General features: G+C 39.2%; 1 protein-coding gene across 4 annotated transcripts in view; it reads left to right on the top strand.

Annotated features, from left to right (window-relative positions):
• The window catches only part of FNDC3B (fibronectin type III domain containing 3B), a 373,528-nt gene that overhangs the window by 336,043 nt on the left and 18,686 nt on the right, over positions 1-18,799 (top strand). For all 4 annotated transcript variants that reach the window (XM_044291978.1, XM_044291975.1, XM_044291976.1 and 1 more), the window contains exon 24: positions 17,346-17,512. In XM_044291978.1, the coding sequence (XP_044147913.1) occupies positions 17,346-17,512 (167 nt within the window). The remainder of the gene's footprint in view (positions 1-17,345; positions 17,513-18,799) is intronic.

Here is an 18,799-nt window from a genome sequence, read left to right as displayed (position 1 = left end):
AGGTTTTTTTCTAATGTGGAGATGCATGATGTGATGTTTGTAGGTTTGCAAAGAAAAACTGCTACGGTACATTCGGAAAATATCAAGTCATCAGATGTTTTATAATTAGCAATTGACACTATGTAATGTATGGAATATGGTGCACTGAATGTCATTTATATTATGTGGGATGTGCAACAAGGAAATTTAAAAAACACATTGCTGGACACAAGTAATATAATTAATGAAACAGAAACTTGAGGTTCTTTGGCTTTGAACTGGTTAATTATCCAACGAGAGGGGGTGATTGGAAAAGAAAATGATTTATGAGGGAAGCATATTGGATTCTAAAACTGAACACCAGATAACCAAAAGGATTAAACTGCAGAAATGATATCATGTTACAGGGTTTATATGGTATATATGACGGTTTATATTATATATATGATGGTGTATATGGCGTTAGGAAGTTCAGCAAACACATAACTGATGAAGTGGCTGACAAAGTCTGGTTGTGTGTGTTTTTAAATAGGCGCTAACGTATAATATATTTATGCCATGACTAAGAACATAACTGCTCGAAACGCGTAGGTTAAATGGATGTATGCTGCAACCTTTTTTAATTAGTGATTGTTTTTATGGACTGTGTGTGTAGGATTTAACACCAGTTTTCATACCGTTGCAATTATGGGCACAAAAATGAGTCTTAAGTTGACTATACATAGTGCATTAAAGTTTTCCGAACCTGCCAATTTGCCTAACAATGTTTAAAGGAGCCTGCTGGATTTCAGCATATCTGATCCTTTGTTCCCATGGGAGATGAGCCACTGCGAGAGGCATCTGTGAGCAGCAGATGAATGGGGCTGAGCATTATACCAAGCACAGCCGCTATACAATGTACGGCGCTGCACTTGGCGAGCTGTGAGAAGGCCGCAGCGCTCACAGGGGTTCTCAAACAGCTGATTGGTGGGGGTCACGGGTGTCAGACCAATCAGATACTGATTACCTATCCAGAAGATAGGTCATCAGTTAGAAAGAGTCAGAAAATTACTTTAACACATTAAACAATACTGTGCGTTTTGTAATATAGTGTCTTGAGGGCATGACTAGGCGTGGATCAGGTGTGACCCCAGAGTATTTAAAGGGGTTGTCATGTAGAGAAAGTTAATACAAGGCACTTACTAATGTACTGTGATTGTCCATATTGCTTCCTTTGCTGGCTGGATTCATTTTTCCATCACATTATACATTGCTCTTTTCCATGGTTACGACCAGTAGAGGTGGCCGCGCTTGCACACTATAGGAAGAAGCGCCAGGCTATGCGCACTCCCACGGTCCTGGCCACCAGAGAGGGTGATGCTTTTTCACAAGCCCTCGTGGGCAGGGTCCTCTCTCCTTCTGTACCAGTTTGTAATTCGTCTTGTCCATGCTTAGTGCAATTTTCCATATTATGTATTTTGACCCCCTTTTCATATGTACAGTGCCATGGAATGAATGACGCTTTGATAATAAATAACAATAATAATAAAATAATAGCATGTAAGCGCGGCCACCACTTCTGGATTACAGGGTGGTCGTAACACCTGGATACAAGCAATGTATAGTGTGATGGAAAAATGAATCAAACCAGCAAAGAAGGCAATAAAGGACAATCACATTACATTAGTAAGTGTCTTGTATTAACTTTCTCTACATGATAAATGCCACTTGCTAAAGTGAGACAACCCCTTTACAGATAAATCTGTTGTCCCTAAAATGTTATCTGGAGTGTTTCCTGTGCTGTGGTATGAGTGTAGACAACGTGTTGTGATTTGTACATGCACAGATTTTTATTTTTGACCTTCATAGGGACTATGGTTGTAAATGGCTGTATGTAAATTACATTTGATATAAGCAGGCACTATTTTTTCACTAATTGATGTAATTGATGCCTACAGCCAGATCTGTTTCCATTCCATAATTAACCGACAATTCATTTGTACAGCTCATGTTGAGTTGAGTTTCTATCCTTTGATTCCAGTGTGTATGAATTATGGTGTAAGACCTCGCATATGTAGAGCTGTGCAGGGCATCAGATATAATCGTGCTCAGTCACAGCAGTCGTTTTTAATATTTTTTTTAAATAATTGTTGTAAGCATTAATAATAGCCTAACCTATAAAAGGGGAGCAGTTAACTACATGTGCAAAATTGCATATCACAGCACCCAGGAGTTTGAAGGTTGGAAATCACATAATTACCTAAATTTGCAGGACTCCAGATGGGATCTGTTGGACAATTACAGGTATATGGAGACCATTATTCACTTATCTGCTATATCTCCATTGAAACGTGAACCACTTAGTTTAGGTTCAGGCTTTTTTTTATTTTATTTTTTGCTTTAACCCATTAGGGACTGGGCTCATTTTCACCTTAAGGACCAGGCCATTTTTTGCAAATCTGACCAGTGTCACTTTATGGTGATAACTTTAAAACGCTTTCACTTATCCATTCCATTGTGAGATAGTTTTTTCGTCACATATTGTACTTCATGACACTGGTAAAAAATGGAGTAAAAAAAATGTTTTTTTTAAAATACCAAATTTGCTAATTTTTAAGTTTCAATTTCTCTACTTCTATAATACATAGTAATACCTACCCACACAAAAATGACCCAATTCTAGAAACTACACCCCTCAAGGTATTCAAAACTGATTTTACAAACTTCGTTAACCCTTTAGGTGTTGCACAAGAATTAATGGAAAATAGCAATTTCAAAATTTCACTTTTTTGGCACATTCCCAGTTACAAAGCAAGGGTTAACAGCCAAACAAAACTCAATATTTATGGCCCTGATTCTGTAGTTTATAGAAACACCCCATATGTGGTCGTAAACTGCTGTACGGGCACACGGCAGGGCACAGAAGGAAAGTAATGCCATACAGTTTTTGGAAGGCAGATTTTGCTGGACTGGTTTTTTGACACCATGTCCCATTTGAAGCCCCCCTGATGGACCCCTAGAGTAGAAACTCCCAAAAAGTTACCCCATTTTAGAAACTATGGGATAGGGTGGCAGTTTTGTTGGTACTAGTTTAGGGTACATATGATTTTTGGTTGCTCTATATCACACTTTTTGTGAGGCAAGGTAACAAGAAATAGCTGTTTTGGCACAGTTTTTTGTTTTTTTGTTATTTACAACATTCATCTGACAGGTTAGATCATGTGGTATTTTTATAGAGCAGGTTGTCACGGACGCGGCGATGCCTAATATGTATACAATTTTTATAATTATGTAAGTTTTACACAATTATTTCATTTTTGAAACAAACAAAATCGTGTTTTAGTGTTTCCATAGTCTGAGAGCCATAGTTTATTCAGTTTTTGGGCAATTACCTTGGGTAGGGTATGATTTTTGCGGGATGAGATGACGGTTTGATTGGCACTATTTTGGGGTGCGTATGACTTTTTGATCACTTGCTATTACACTTTTTGTGATTTAAGGTGACAAAAAATGCCTTTTTTTACGGCATTTTGTAAACAAAAAAAAAATATGTTTTAGTGTCTCCATATTCTGAGCTGTATTTTTTTTTTTTTTTTTCGGCGATTGTCTTAGGTAGGGGCTCATTTTTTGCGGGATGAGGTGACGGTTAGATTGGTACTATTTTGGTGGGCATACGCCTTTTTCATCGCTTACTGTTGTATTTTTTGTGATGTAAGGTGACCAAAAAATTGTTTATTTAGCACAGTTTTTACTTTTTTATGGTGTTCATCTGAGGTGTTAGGTAATGTGATATGTTTAAAGAGCCGGTCGATATGGACGTGGTGATACCTAATATGTCTACTTCCTATTTTTTACCAATTTTTTTAAAACTTTATTTGGGGGAAATGACTTTTTTGGCTTAAAACTTTTTTTTTTCACTATTTTTTGTCCCACTTTAGGACTTCAACTTTTGGGGGTCTAATCCACTTTACAATGCATTGGCATTGACACAGTGTGTATTACTCATACAGCTTCCTGCCTGTGAGATCCAGGGGGCTGGATCTCATAGCCTCTTCACTGGAAGGCATCCCGCTGCCTTCCATGCCATCAGGTCTCCATTACAGCCGCACAGGGACCCGATGGCACCTCCAACCGCCCGCCGCAACTCCCGTGAAAGCCGCAAACTGCAGGTCTTGTTTCAGGGTGCGCATTGTTTCAGGGTGCCTGCTCAATGATTTGAGCAGGCACCTTGTTCCGATCACCGCCAGCCGCGCGACGGTGATCGGAAATACACAGGACGTACAGGTACGCCCTGTGTCCTTAAGAGGTTAAGTCATACATTTATTATTTTTTTCTTGACTACCGCTCTGCCATCAGATACTCAGACTAACAGATTAAGGTATCATGCTTATTGGGGGAGATTTATCTAAACTGGTAGAAAGTAGAACTGGCTTAGTTGCCCATAGCAACTAATCAGATTCCACCTATCTGATCAGTTGCTATGGGCAACTAAGCCAGTTCTACTTTCTACCAGGTTATGATTGGTGGGGGTCCAACACCCTGTTCCAATCAGCTGTTCGAAGAGGAGGCAGCGAGCCATGCGAGAGCTGCTTCCTCTTGATTACACTGCTTGTCGTCGCATAAGTGCAGTGTAATCACAAATACTCGCTCCATTAACTTGAGTACTTGTAATTACACTATGTCCCCTCTGCAAGGGAGACAACGCATAGTGTCATGAATAGGTGAGGTCAGCTAATCGGTAAGGGTTCCCAGTGTCAGACCTCCACCAATCAGATATTGATGATCTATCCTGAGGATGTCATGAACAAAAAGAAACTGCACAACCCCTTTAAGCCTCCCGTACACATGCATTAGCTGTTTGGCAGACAGCTATCTTCCCCATATACATAAATGTTTGGTTCGGCAGAACATGCATGTGTATTCCGTGGGGAGAGGGGAGAAAGCCGCTGCCAGACACTTGTAGTGGTGGCTCTTATCCCGGGAGAACAAAAGGACTGGCTGAAAATATTCATTTTACCCGATCCTTGTCTCCCCCAATATCATCTGAGACATTAATGTGTTGGACGACCAAAGTATAATATATATGGCCAGTAGGCTTGAGGGAATTGACCTTCAGATCATAGATCCGTAGTCGATTTGTTCAAATACTTCTATGTTAATGCTGTTTCTGTACAGCATAAATGTATTGGCTCCGTGGAAAAAAAAGTCTCGCTGAAGTTGCATGAGACTTCCGTGAATCACTACGGTATTCATATCTTTGTATTTAAAAACAATTTAAAATAGGAATCCGAAGTGGGCTTTGGTACCGAGGTACCAGCCAGTACCAAAACCCACTTCGGATTCCTACTTTAAATTGGACAAAATTTGGCTCCAAGGAGCCAATACTTCTTTGATGCTTAACATCATTAACATCAAAGTATTTGAACAAATTAACTTCGGATCTATGATCTGAAGGTCGATTCGCTCAAGCCTAATGGTCAGCTTTAGGCATCTTTTCCAGTCAGCCAGCATCCTACAAGCACTCCAAAACAGCTGCTCACTCGTCCTTTTGGAGGAGTCTCTGGTTTGGCTGACATGACAGCGTGGCCGGCCCATGGTGGGGATCTTACTTACCTGATCCCCGCTGCTGGTTCCTGTCTCCATCACTGCGCTGCCGACTCTGCAGGTCCTGGGTCTTCTCATGTCAATATCAGTTTTTACATTTGTCACGTGACCACTGCAGCCAATCACTGGCCACAGCAACGACATGTCACCTGTGCGGCACGTGACGCAGTGATGTGCTGCACGATTGATACATCAATCCAGTGATTGGCTGTAGGGGTCCTATGTCAACACAAATTTTGACACGGGGAGACCTGGATGCTGCAGAGCTGGCGGGGTAATGATGGAACCATAAGCCAGGGATCAGGTAAGTATGATCACCACCACGGGTCCTGCCATGCTGTGTGGTCTGTAAAAAATACTGACTATTTTACACAAGTTACAGGACTATGATGCTGAACTCTAGTACTTTTTCTGCCTCCTATATTTTCAGTCTTACTTCAGTTTTATCCCTTTTATTGGGTCTCATTTTTCAAACAGAATTGTGGCAAAATTAGGCGCATTTCTGACACAGATTGCAATCTGCGACTTGTCCCCGCCAACAGGTGTCATGAATCAATCGTGAAGGGCTGAAGGACGGGGTGACCTGCATTCTGTATTAAATAGTAAATGACAAGAGGAAATAATGTTTCCTGTTATTGTTTACAGCAGAAACCTCTTCTTCCTCTTGTAATTATGTTTTGGAAACCAGAATGAGTTACTTTATTCACAGCACAGCTCATATATTAATGAGAGTATCCGTGTGAATGCCTTCATGCATCTGGGAATCCATTTATTCCATTGGGTTTCAGCATGATCAACCCTAATAAACCAGGCATAGTTCCAATTAGGGTTGATCATGCTTTTAGGATAGATGATCAGTATCTGATCTGTGGGGGTCCAACACCCAGGACCCCCACTAATCAGCTGTATTGGGAAGGCAGCAGTGCATCTTAGTGTCGCTGCCTTCTCACAGCTCACCAAGCACAGTGCCGTACATTGTATAGCGGCTGTGCTTGGTATTGCAGCTCAGCCCCATTCACTTGAATGGGACTGATCTGCTCTTAGGCTATCTAACTGATGAACGTGTCGTCACTGACCTACGAAATGCAGAGAGAATGCAGCAGCGCTCACACTCTTCTCAAACCACTGATCGGTGGTGGTCCTGGATGTCAGACCCCCACCAATCAGATACTGATGACCTGTCCTGAAAAAAAAACCTTTAAGGTCCTTTTACACAGACCATTAATCAGCCAGATTATCAGGACTGAGCATTTGTATAAGCGACTATTCCCGATAATTGGCTTGTGTAAAAGGAACTGACAATGACCCGACGAACAAGCAAATGCTCCTTCATCGTGTGATCGTGTTGTTCTGCCGCCACCAAAAGTCTTTGTTATTGTGCAGAAGATCGTGTTGTCTAAACAGGGGTCTGCGTCCCAAAAATGATTTCTATGGGGACAAGTGGTCATTGAACATTGACCTATTAAACTTCTATTTTATGAGGCCGTAAACTCTGTTTACCGAAACACTGGCCCTTTAAATAACATAGAGACCCTCAACACATCACATCTGGCCGCGCCAATGACAGTAGTGATATATCGGTATCATTGAACCTTGATATATGAAGTCAATTTTTGGATTGAAATTTTGGCTTGAAGTGAGAGTTATAAACACGGTTGAAAGATTGATGTTGTTATTTTACAAGGTGACACCACTATCTCACGGTTGGTTTCGGCCGGACCGTGCACGCAGAGCTGTTTATTTTGTGCTCTCTGCAAAGAGAATCAGAATATTTAGATGACAGTATTTAGGGAGATGATTAAGTCAACTGCTCTAGCAAGTGGATTTGTTTGATGAAACATTCTGATCATTCTCCTGTGCCACAAGAAGTCAAGAAATAATGCATGGAAGCCAATAATAGAAACCATTTAATGGGAGGTTAGCAACGCCAGGCTACATAAATGGTTTATACATAAAGGTTACATATAATCTATGACATTATATATGTCGCAGGGAAATGATGAAAATGGAGATTTGATCAAATCCCTAAGGGAGATAATGTTCCCCGAAGAAAGTAAGTGATTTGATCATCAAATCCCTTAACTGTTTTAGTGAAAAGTTTAATATTTTTGATAATATAATAATAATATGAAATAATATTGTGTAGATATTTAAAGTATTTATTAAGTAAACCATGCATTAATAAATGTAGAGTAGGTAATAGAACAATAGTCATTGAAACATAAATTATTAAAGAAACTAAGTGATTTGATCATCAAATCCCTTAACTGTTTAGTGAAAAGTTTAATATTTTTGATATCATAATAATGTGAAATAATATTGTAAGAAATAGGTATTTAAGCTGATATTTTTAAAACAAAAAGGATACTTTTAGTGAAATTTTAAACATTTTTAGTGAATGTAATTAATAAATAATAATGTTCATTCATTTTTATTAAAACACGTCGATTTGTGGCATCTCGAGTTACAAAGTACGTTACTTTTTTTTACAGGCACATCTTTTTGTTTTACATTGTATTTTGGATTGTTCACAAGAACACTTCTTAAATCCTTGACCTCCAAATAAGGATAATTTTCCTGCAATCTCACGCAGACTTAGGTTAGCTCGGGGAACTGTTTCGGTAAATGTTGTAGTAGCTATTTGAAGAGCGTCTCTAGGTAGCCAATCTTTTTATAATTCCAACTGAGGTACCAATTTGGTATAATTTTTTTTTTATATGTAATATGATTCCCACAATGTTATTTCCATCTAATGGGCCTCTATCTACCTTTCATCATTTCCCTTAGGGATTTGATCAAATCTCAATTTTCATCATTTCCCTGCGACATATATATGACACAGCACATGCCATAGACACTGGTATACTAGCACATGCATGAAGCATAGTATCACCCTATTTTGAAGTAACAAGATCACAGAGAGGCACGGAGCATTATCAATCATGTTACTGCTCCGTGTCTCTGCTGTCCGGAGCGGGGCTTGGCTCTCTATCATGCAGCAGATTACCCGTACGGCATCCGCTCGTGTGAAAGAGCCCTTATGTTGTAGCATATTATCATCAATTTTCAAGTAACTGAGTGCTATTTGAGGAGCCTCTTTAAATCTGTCACCATATTCTTCATCCCCTTCCTCATTAGTTCTCAAGTGTGAGTAATAGATTGTAAGATCATAGATTGTAAGCTCTTGGGAGCGCCCACATTCCTTAACTGTTGACTTGTTTGGTGCTATGTAATGTATGATCCTGTTTGTACATGAACCCTCTGTGCCTATGTTGGCGCTATATAAATAAAGATTACTTTTATTATAGTAATAGTATAAGATATGTATGATTCTCATTACATAATTTTGAGAAGCCTTAAAGGGCATCTGTCAGCAGATTTGCACCTATGAAACTGGATGTCCTGTTACATGTGCGCTTGGCAGCTGAAGGCATCTGTGTTGGTCCCATGTTTAGTATGTGCCCGCGTTGCTGAGAAAAAGGAAGTTTTAATATATGCAAATGAGCCTCTAGGAGCAACGGGGGCGTTGCCATTACACCTAGAGACTCTGCTCTCTCTGCAACTGCCACGCCCTCTGCACTTTGATTGACAGAACAGGTGTGATGATGTTTTCACTGTCTAGCCCTGTCAATCAAAGTGCAGATAGCGTTTCTTGGAAGGTCACCAAAATGCGGCTGATAAGGCTATATTATATGTAAAATATATATTATAAATAAATAATATAACTTATAGACATTCCTAATACAACAGCTTAAAGTTTTCTTTATGTTGTATTCAAGAAGAATTTACTAAGGGCTTATTCAGACTGCAGTATGCTGTCCGCAAAAAAAACTGATTGCATTCTGCATTTTTTGCGGATCCATAGACTTCAATGGGGCCATGTCCTGATTTTCACTGACAAGTATAGGACATGTTTTATATGTTTTGCGGAGCCGCAGAATGGAAGAAAAGGGCCCCATAGAAGTGAATAGGTCTACATCTAATCCGGAAAAAAATGGATCTGCATTTTTGCAGACAGCATATGGCCTTCTGAATGAGCCCTAAATATCTTGCAACTTTTGGTTGTTAAAGAGGACCTTTCAGCAGGATCAACCATATTAAGCCAGACATACTGCCTTCTAGGGTTGATACTGCTGGTCCAGTATGCCTGGCCGAATTGAGTTGATCCTGATCATCAAAACGAAACCTGGGTGGTGAAATTCCGTTTTGCTCTTCCAGAGAAAACCTAGTTTAATTCCATGTGCAAATTAGAGCTTCTGTGCACCAAGACCCTTGCTTGTCTGCATTTGCCACCCCCCCCCCCCCCCCACCCCTCAGTGCACTGAAGCCCTAATTTGCATAGGGAATACATTTTGTTTTGACTGGACTAACACAACAGATTTTTGCCTTCCAGGTTTTGTTTAAATCAGCAGGATCAACTCTAACAAGCAGTAGGATCGATCCTGCCGACAGGCCCTATTTAACAGTGCTTGGTGTTCACAAATATGTAGCTGTGTCCAGTAATGAAAAAAGAAATATGTAGGCCTACATCAATATATAGAAAATATTCTGTGGGTTAAGAGTAAAGCTCAGTGCCTCTTGTCACAAGAAAATAAGAAGTGGGAGTAAACTTACTGTGACATTAATGGATCCGTCCTTAATCGGCTTTTATGTTAAATGTTCTGCAGCATAGAACAGAACATGACTTAAGTGGTTCGTAAGTGTTTGTACATAGGTTTATGTGAGGAGCTGCTTGTGTCACAAGAATCCCATAATCCAGCTATTTCTCAGCGGTGACCTTATATACCGTATTTATTGTACTAAAGTATTAGCATTTATCTGTTACACATTTAAAAAAAGGCAAGACACGTAAGTTCACTGCCTCTGCCTATGGAAACTCTCTTGAGTTATGCTTTAAATCAGCATATAAAGATTCATATTTAAGGTTTTGTAATTTTTATAAGGTAGATTTTAATGAGTGCTAAATGTGCTATAGGTTTGCAAAATGAATCTGGGAGATGGCAGCGGAGTTAGGGAGGGATAATTTATGCCCATATTATATGTATGTATCTGGCCCACTGTGGGCCAGATACATGACAGTGGTGGCGAACCTACGGCATGGGTGCCAGAGGCGGCACTCAGAGCCCTCTCTGTGGGCACCGCTACCCTGGAAAAAGTCTATGGTGTACCATTATGCCTTAGATTTTTCATGCCATTCATCAGCGCAGAGCGCACTACGAACAGCACAGGCCGCGCACTGAATGTAGGCAGAATATTATAGCTAAATAATAAAGTACATGGAAGATGTACTGTATTGGTTTTCAGGTTAAATTGCCGTGTTTGCACTTTGTGATAAATAAGTGGGTTTTGCGTTGCAGTTTGGGCACTCTGTCTCTAAAAGGTTCGCCATCACTGGTATATGATATCTGTATTGAATATTTAAACACTATAGAGAGAGAATTGTGTAATAATATGTTATATAACTTAAAGGCTATGTACACCTTTGGGGGCAATTTTTTTTTATTATTATTGCATTGTACTTATTTTGAGCTAAAAATCCTTTTTTCTATTTGTCTTTATTAAAAAAAATAGAATCCTTTTATTGTGTACAGGGCTGAGATGCTGTAGTAGCATTTGTATTTTCTGTCTTTCCGTCACCTGGGGAGCAGACAGACTCCTTATCTGTGCTCTCTCACATTATAAACACTCATTAAAGCTCAATCCTTATCTTACTGATAAGAATGTGGCTTAAATAAGTGTTTATAACCTCTAAGTAGTTAAGAGATAAGGGTTATTATGACCGCACAAAGTGATAGTGAAGGTACCAGTCACACAGTTAAAAAATCAGTTAACCCTTTGTTACAGAACGGCTCAATATTTTTAATAAAGGCGAATTGAAAATATGATTTTTAGCCAAAAATGAGTAAAATGCTATCAAACAAAAATTGCCTCCAAAGGTGTAACTTTGTGTCACTGGATTATTTTTATTGTCAGAGGTTGTTTCTTTTGAAAATGCAGATAGCATTTGGTACCTGTGTAGGCAAAAGGTCAATGTCACCCAAAATAGCTCCTATTCCTGGCTTGGTTATATGAAAAAAACAACCCTAAGCCGAATATGAGCAGAGCACTCACCCTGAAAAGGGCGACCCCTGATCCTATGTTCTTATGGTGAAGAAAAACCTTTAATTATACATATAACATGAAAACCAGAAGAATATATCAACCAAAAATCTTTTTTGCCCAATAACACGTTAAAATAAAAATTTAAGTGGGTCATTTATTAATATGTCCTTTGTTGGCATTGAATGCGCCACAGTTATTAAGAGGAGCACGCAGGTCCCTGCACTAAAACAGAAATCTACAAGGAACAGGTATAATCTTCACCAGTTTATTGGTGTAAGTTATAATAAATGCACCAGGCCAGCTATGAAAGTCTCTGTTGTCAGCCGCAGTCATTGGAGGTATAGTCATGGCGAGTATTCTGCTGCTTCAGTGATGATGATGATGGTATGCATATTTCATTAATAGTAAAGAGATATTAATATACCTTAAGAACTTGTTGGCAGCTTTCCAAAATCTCCATTCACATGACCGTAGGCCGGCCATGCCCGTATTGTGGACCGCAAACAGTGGGTCCGCAATATACAGGCACCGGCTGTGTGAATCCCGTATCACGGATACAGACCCATTGACTTAAATGGGTCCACAATCATCAAAATATGGCGCGGTGCGAAGCGGAGGCACAGAGTCGAAGCACTAAGAAGCACTTCCATGGGCTTTTTGGTCCTATCTTTTGTCGTATATTGCTAATTGCGGACCCAATCAAGTGAATGTGTCCGACCTGCTATACGGTATTCATACGGCCAGTGCTCGTGCAGTGCAAATGCAATTATTACAGCCATACCTCATCAATAATTAATAGAATATACACACTATGTATATTTTTAGAGAGTTTTTTTCGTTTGGATATATATATGTTTGACTGAACGGGGTGACTATGGTGACGGTTTCTGTTAGTGACTGCATTTTTAATTGTTTTCTTTATATTTTTTGTTTGTATTTTTACTTATATTTTAATTTATTTTTGGCACATAATATGTCCCCCAGAAGGGGACATATCCGGTATTCTCCTCAGGGTCCCTGCTGTGCCTGACAGCCAAGACCTGACCTGCTCCTGCTAGATTGCAGGAGCAGGAGCTTTTATCTCAACGCTGATCAGCACTGCCTAACCGTTTATATACGTGCTATCTGCACAAGGCATGTGCTGATAGGACATCTGGGAAGTGAGGAGACCAAATGCTAGAGTTTTGGGAGAGGAATGTTGCACAACAGTCCTGGGTCATCTTTGCCAGATTTTTCTTTTCACGATGCAACAAATCTTTTCTACTGGTGAATGGTCTGGACTGCAGGCAAGTCAGTTCAGCACCCGGAATCTTCTTCTGCGATGCTATGATATAATGGATGCAGTATGTGGTTTAGCATTGTCTTGATGTAATATTCAAGGCCTTCCCTGAAAGAGACATTGTCAGGATGGGAGCATACGTTGTTATAAAACCTCAATACACTGTTCAGCATTAATGGGGCTTTTCCGGATATGTCAGCTGGCCACGCCATAGGCACTTATACAACCCCATACCATCAGAGACGCAGACTTTTGAACTGTGTTCTGATAACAAGCTGGCCGGTTCCTCTCCTCTGGAGTCCACAAGACGTGGCATCCCTGGTTTCCAAAAAAATTTTTATAATTTAATCATTTTGATTCTTCTGACCACAAAACAGTTTTCCATTTTGCCTCAGTCCATTTAAAATGAGCTTTTACCCAGAGAAGATGGCAGGGATTCCAGATTGTGTTAATATATAGGTCCTTCTTTGCATTATACAGTTTTAGAAGTCTCACTTCTGCAAATGTCTTTTTTCATGTAGAGAAAGTTAATGCAAGGCACTTACTAATGTATTGTGATTGTCCATATTCACTTCTTTGTTGGCTTGAATCATTTTTCTATCACATTATGCACTACTTGTTTCCATGGTTACGACCGCCCTGCAATACAGCAGCAAGGCCAGCACCTTTTCCTATAGTGTGCAAGCACCCTGCAATCCAGCAGCGGTGGTCGTGGTCTTAACCATGGAAACCAGCACTGTATAATGTGATGGAAAAATGAATCCAGCCAGCAAAGGAAGCAATATGGATAATAACAATAAATTAGTAAGTGCCTTGTATTAACATTGCTGCAGTGAGACAACCCCTTTAACTTGCATTTGTAGATTGTACAGCAAACTGTGCTCACAGTTATTTCTAGAAGTGTTTCTGAGCCCATGCAATGATTTCCAGCATAGAATCATGGATGTTTCTAATGCAGTGCTGCCTGAGATTGATGAACCTCTGCCCATCTCTTGCTTCTGAGAGACTCTGCCTCTCTAACACGCTCTGTTTATACCCAGTTATGTAACCGTTGCAAATTGCACCTCCAGTTGTTTATTACTACCACTTACAATTGAAACATGAAAAATTAGAATATTGTGCAAAGTTCATTTATTTCAGTAATGCAACTTAAAAGGTGAAACTAATATATGAGACTCATTACATGCAAAGCGAGATATTTCAAGCTTATGAAATATACAGCTTATGAAACCCCAAAGCAAAATGATTTAAATCACGATTTAAATCACTAGTCAGTAAGGCTTGATTTAAATCATAGTTTTCTACATAAAGACTAATTCTTGCTGGTATAACTTATAATAATATGCTAGTAGATGAAGATTTTTAGAATAACAACTTTTCATATTAGTTTGATTAGATTGATTCTGCATCCTAACTTCATTCATAGGTTTGTAGTAGTTAGGATTAAGGTATTTTTCTCAACTCTGTTCATGTTATAACATTTTTGCTGTGAAGAGGCATGTGATCTCTGCGGAGTCAAATTCAGTTTTGAGAACTGCAAAAGTAAACCAAGTATCTGTGATAATATCTTGTAGGCAGATAATCTTACAAAAACCTCTGGAAGAGCATGACATTGTGAATGGATTAATGGGATTTATTTACCTAAAAAATTACACATATAGAAACATAGAATGTGTCGGCAGATAAGAACCATTTGGCCCATCTAGTCTGCCCAATATATCTGAATCCTATGGATAGCCCCTGGCCCTATCTTATATGAAGGATGGCCTTATGCCTATCCCATGCATGCTTAAACTCCTTCACTGTATTTGCAGCTACCACTTCTGCAGGAAGGCTATTCCATGCATCCACTACTCTCTCAGTAAAGTAATACTTCCTGATATTACTTTTAAACCTTTGCCCCTCTAATTTAAAACTATGTCCTCTTGTAGCAGTTTTTCTTCTTTTAAATATTCTCTCCTCTTTTACCTTGTTGATTCCCTTTATGTATTTAAAATTTTCTATCATATCCCCTCTGTCTCGTCTTTCTTCCAAGCTATACATATTAAGGTCCTTTACTCTTTCCTGGTAAGTTTTATCCTGCAATCCATGTACCAGTTTAGTAGCTCTTCTCTGAACTCTCTCCAAAGTATCAATATCCTTCTGGAGATATGGTCTCCAGTACTGCGCACAATACTCCAGATGAGGTCTCACTAGTGCTCTGTAGAGCGGCATAAGCACCTCCCTCTCTCTACTGGTAATGCCTCTCCCTATACACCCAAGCATTCTGCTAGCATTTCCTGCTGCTCTATGACATTGTCTGCCTACCTTTAAGTCTTCTGAAATAATGACCCCTAAATCCCTTTCCTCAGATACTGAGGTTAGGACTGTATCACAGATTTTATATTCTGCTCTTGGATTTTTACGTCCCAGGTGCATTATCTTGCAATTATCAACATTACATTTTAGTTGCCAGATTTTTGACCATTCCTCTAGTTTTCCTAAATCCTTTTCCATTTGGTGTATCCCTCCAGGAACATTAACCCTGTTACAAATCTTTGTGTCATTAGCAAAAAGACACACCTTACCATTGAGGCCTTCTGCAATTTCGCTGATAAAGATATTAAACAATATGGGTCCCAGAACAGATCCCTGAGGTACCCCACTGGTAACAAGACCTTGATCTGAATATACTCCATTGACTACAACCCTCTGTTGTCTGTCCCTCAGCCACTGCCTAATCCATTCAACAATATGGGAGTCCATGTACAGCCTTATTCTACATAATTAAAAAACAAATCTTTATTTCATGATGGAATAACCTTTGGATGATAATATATTTTCCTCAAAAAGCATGTTATATAAAAAAAATCTGATTTAAATAAAAAAAATAGATTATTATATTTTTTTAAATCATTAATTTTTTTCCACCCTGCCCCACAGTCACAATCTCACGTACCCTTTGCTCAGGGGGTATGAATTAAGTAGCTGACTAGAGGGTGAGACTTTGAGCCTAGAATATTGAACCTTTTCACAATATTCTAATTTTAAGTTGCATTTATGCAGATCCTTTTAAGTTGCATTACTTAAATAAATGAATTTTTGCACGATATTCTAATTTTTCGCATTACACCTGTACTTTTCCAGCCTTTTGTTGCCCCTGTCTGAACTTTTTTGTGATGCATTGCTGTCATCAAGTTCTAAATTAGTTACATTTTTTCCATGTAATGGTAAAATGTCTCACTTTTTTACATCTGCTATGTGTTCTCTGTTCTATTGTGGATTAAATATGGGTGAGATTTCCAAATCATTGCATATCTATATACAGTCGGTAGAACATTCCCTGCTCAGATAACCTTATTTCCTAATTTCCTGCTTAATTTTGTTTTGCAATCCGTTATCAATCCCTTATCTATCTGTTGAAAATATAAAGCAGTATATCATATGACTGAACGGGACTAGTTGTACTTTTGTGTAAAGTAAGCCTGTTGTAGATGCATGCAGTTGTCTATTAGTGTCTAGTGTTGAGCGCGAATATTCGAAAAGCAAATTTTTATCGCGATTATCGGCACTTTGAGAATTTGCGAATATTTAGAATATAGTGCTATATATTCATAATGATGAATATTCATTTTTTAACAGTACACATCAGGTGATAATCCCTCCCTCCTAGCTTGTGGGCCAATGAGAAGGCTTTGTCACAGCTTAGCAACATCCCTAGCAACCAATAGGAAAGTTGCCTACCCCACGCCGGTATTTCACATGCATTATGCGAATAATACATTGCTGATTTTTGCTATCGAAAATATCATCTCGAATTTGCGAATTCACAAATATATGACGAATATTCTACAAAATATTTGCGAAATATCTCGAATTCTAATATTGCACCTGCCGCTCATCACTATTAGTGTCTTGTTCATTTGCACAGACCATTAGACATGTAAGTAGCCTTTAGTTTCTTAAAGGTCAGTGCTATTTTGATAAATCATGCATTTCTCCTTTGTTTTAGTACTTAAGGATTTTGAAGGCCTGATGTGTGTTATTAATGAACCGTGGGACAAAAATGACTAATTCTGATCCTTTAGTTCCAGCCTAACATCCTAGATTTCCTAAACAAAATCTATTGTTAATCCTGCTGGAATTGCCCTCATTCCTTTGGCCTTTCTGGCTGTGTGTGAGATATTTTGCTGTTCTGTCATTTACAATTAAATGTCTTTTGGTGGATTTTATGCTTCCATTAGCATAAAACTCAAATAAGCCTTTGTCTTTCCATCTTATCCATAATATCCTTCTGTTTCGTTCTTCATAGTCCCAAATATCAGAAGTCATGGAGATACAGCCCTGGTTCTGTCCATCACACTCAGTCTCATGCCTGTTTTTATCACCTGAATGACAGAAGACACCTCCATTTCTTTTGTAGGTTTCTCCCAATCTACAGAGGGCCAAGCCACACTTACAAAGTGCAGAGACTGACAGAATACACCTGCTACAACTTCCGAATCCAGGCTGTGAACGATGCAGGGGAAGGGCCATTTTCTGACATCTACACATTCAGTACAACCAAAGCAGTGCCACCAACCATTAAAGGTAAGTTTTATTCGGGCTACTTTTAATGACTAGAAGTCCTCAATAATTCACATGTTGCACACTGTCTTTGTAAACCATCTTTTAATTTAAAGTGTCACCTCTCCTGACATGTCTGTTTTATTAAAGACGATGTCCCATTTTTCAAACCAGCAGATGGATCTGAATACTTTTGTAATTGCATGAAATTAAACATTTTGTTTAGCCAGTGAGTTATTCACTGAAATTCATTATCTCTTTGCCATTTTTCTAAATTCTCTGTCCTGCTCACTGAGGTTGATCTACATCAGGCATGGCCAACCTGTGGCCCTCCAGCTGTTGTAAAACTACAACTCCCACGATACCCTGCTGTAGGCTGATGGCTGTAGGTTGTCTGGGCATGCTGGGAGTTGTAGTTTTGCAACAGCTGGAGAGCCTCAGGTTTGCCAACCCTGATCTACACGATCAGTTCCATCCTTCAACTACCACCACCTGCAGCAGAAAGCAAACGCCCGCTAAGCTGCCAGCTTGAAATAAATCTACCAGAGCAATTGAAGCAATCAATGTGGAGATCTCTGGGTCCGTGTGAGGTACAGGACTGGTTCTAAGTTTGTTAGAAAGAAACTGTCATGTACTATAACAACAATATCAGATGTTTTACAATACTCTTTGGATAAACCCTTTAAGTACTTGCCTTCTTCACGTAATAACAATTCTGGGATAAACCCTTTAAGTACTTGCCTTCTTCACGTAATAATTCTGGGATAAACCCTGTAAGTACTTGCATTCTTCACGTAATAACAATTCTGGCGCATCTTTTGTTATGACGCCATGTTGTGCCATTCCTCTATTATTCCTGCTCAGAGTTTTGTGTCCAACTGGGTGTTAGCACTGGCAGTGCTCATTGGAGTAGGGACACCCCCCCATCACCAACTGGTAACACCCCGTGGTACCCTTATGTACAAACTTCTAGCAAGAATAATGGAGAAACGGCACACCATACAGTCATAACAATAAATACTCCAGAATTGTAATTTCATGTGAAATTCAATTATTTACTAAAACTGATATGTGAGGAGACAATGGAAAAGAAGTTCTTCGAGGTAGACCTCGCTGTGGCTTTACACATACTGCCACGTCCCATGATCTGTTTTAGAAGCCGGTGTTCACACGTGATGGATGAAGCTATACCATTGAGTTACCATATCTACTTTCTATATGCCCCACGTTCTTTTCACATTTATGACATGAGTGCTCTCTGGCTGTTTTTTAACCTATCCCCCTTACCTGTAATGATCACAATTAGAAAGC

Source organism: Bufo gargarizans, chromosome 4, assembly GCF_014858855.1.
Source record: "Bufo gargarizans isolate SCDJY-AF-19 chromosome 4, ASM1485885v1, whole genome shotgun sequence".
Lineage (NCBI taxonomy): Eukaryota > Metazoa > Chordata > Amphibia > Anura > Bufonidae > Bufo > Bufo gargarizans.
This window is presented reverse-complemented; position numbering and strand designations above follow the sequence as displayed.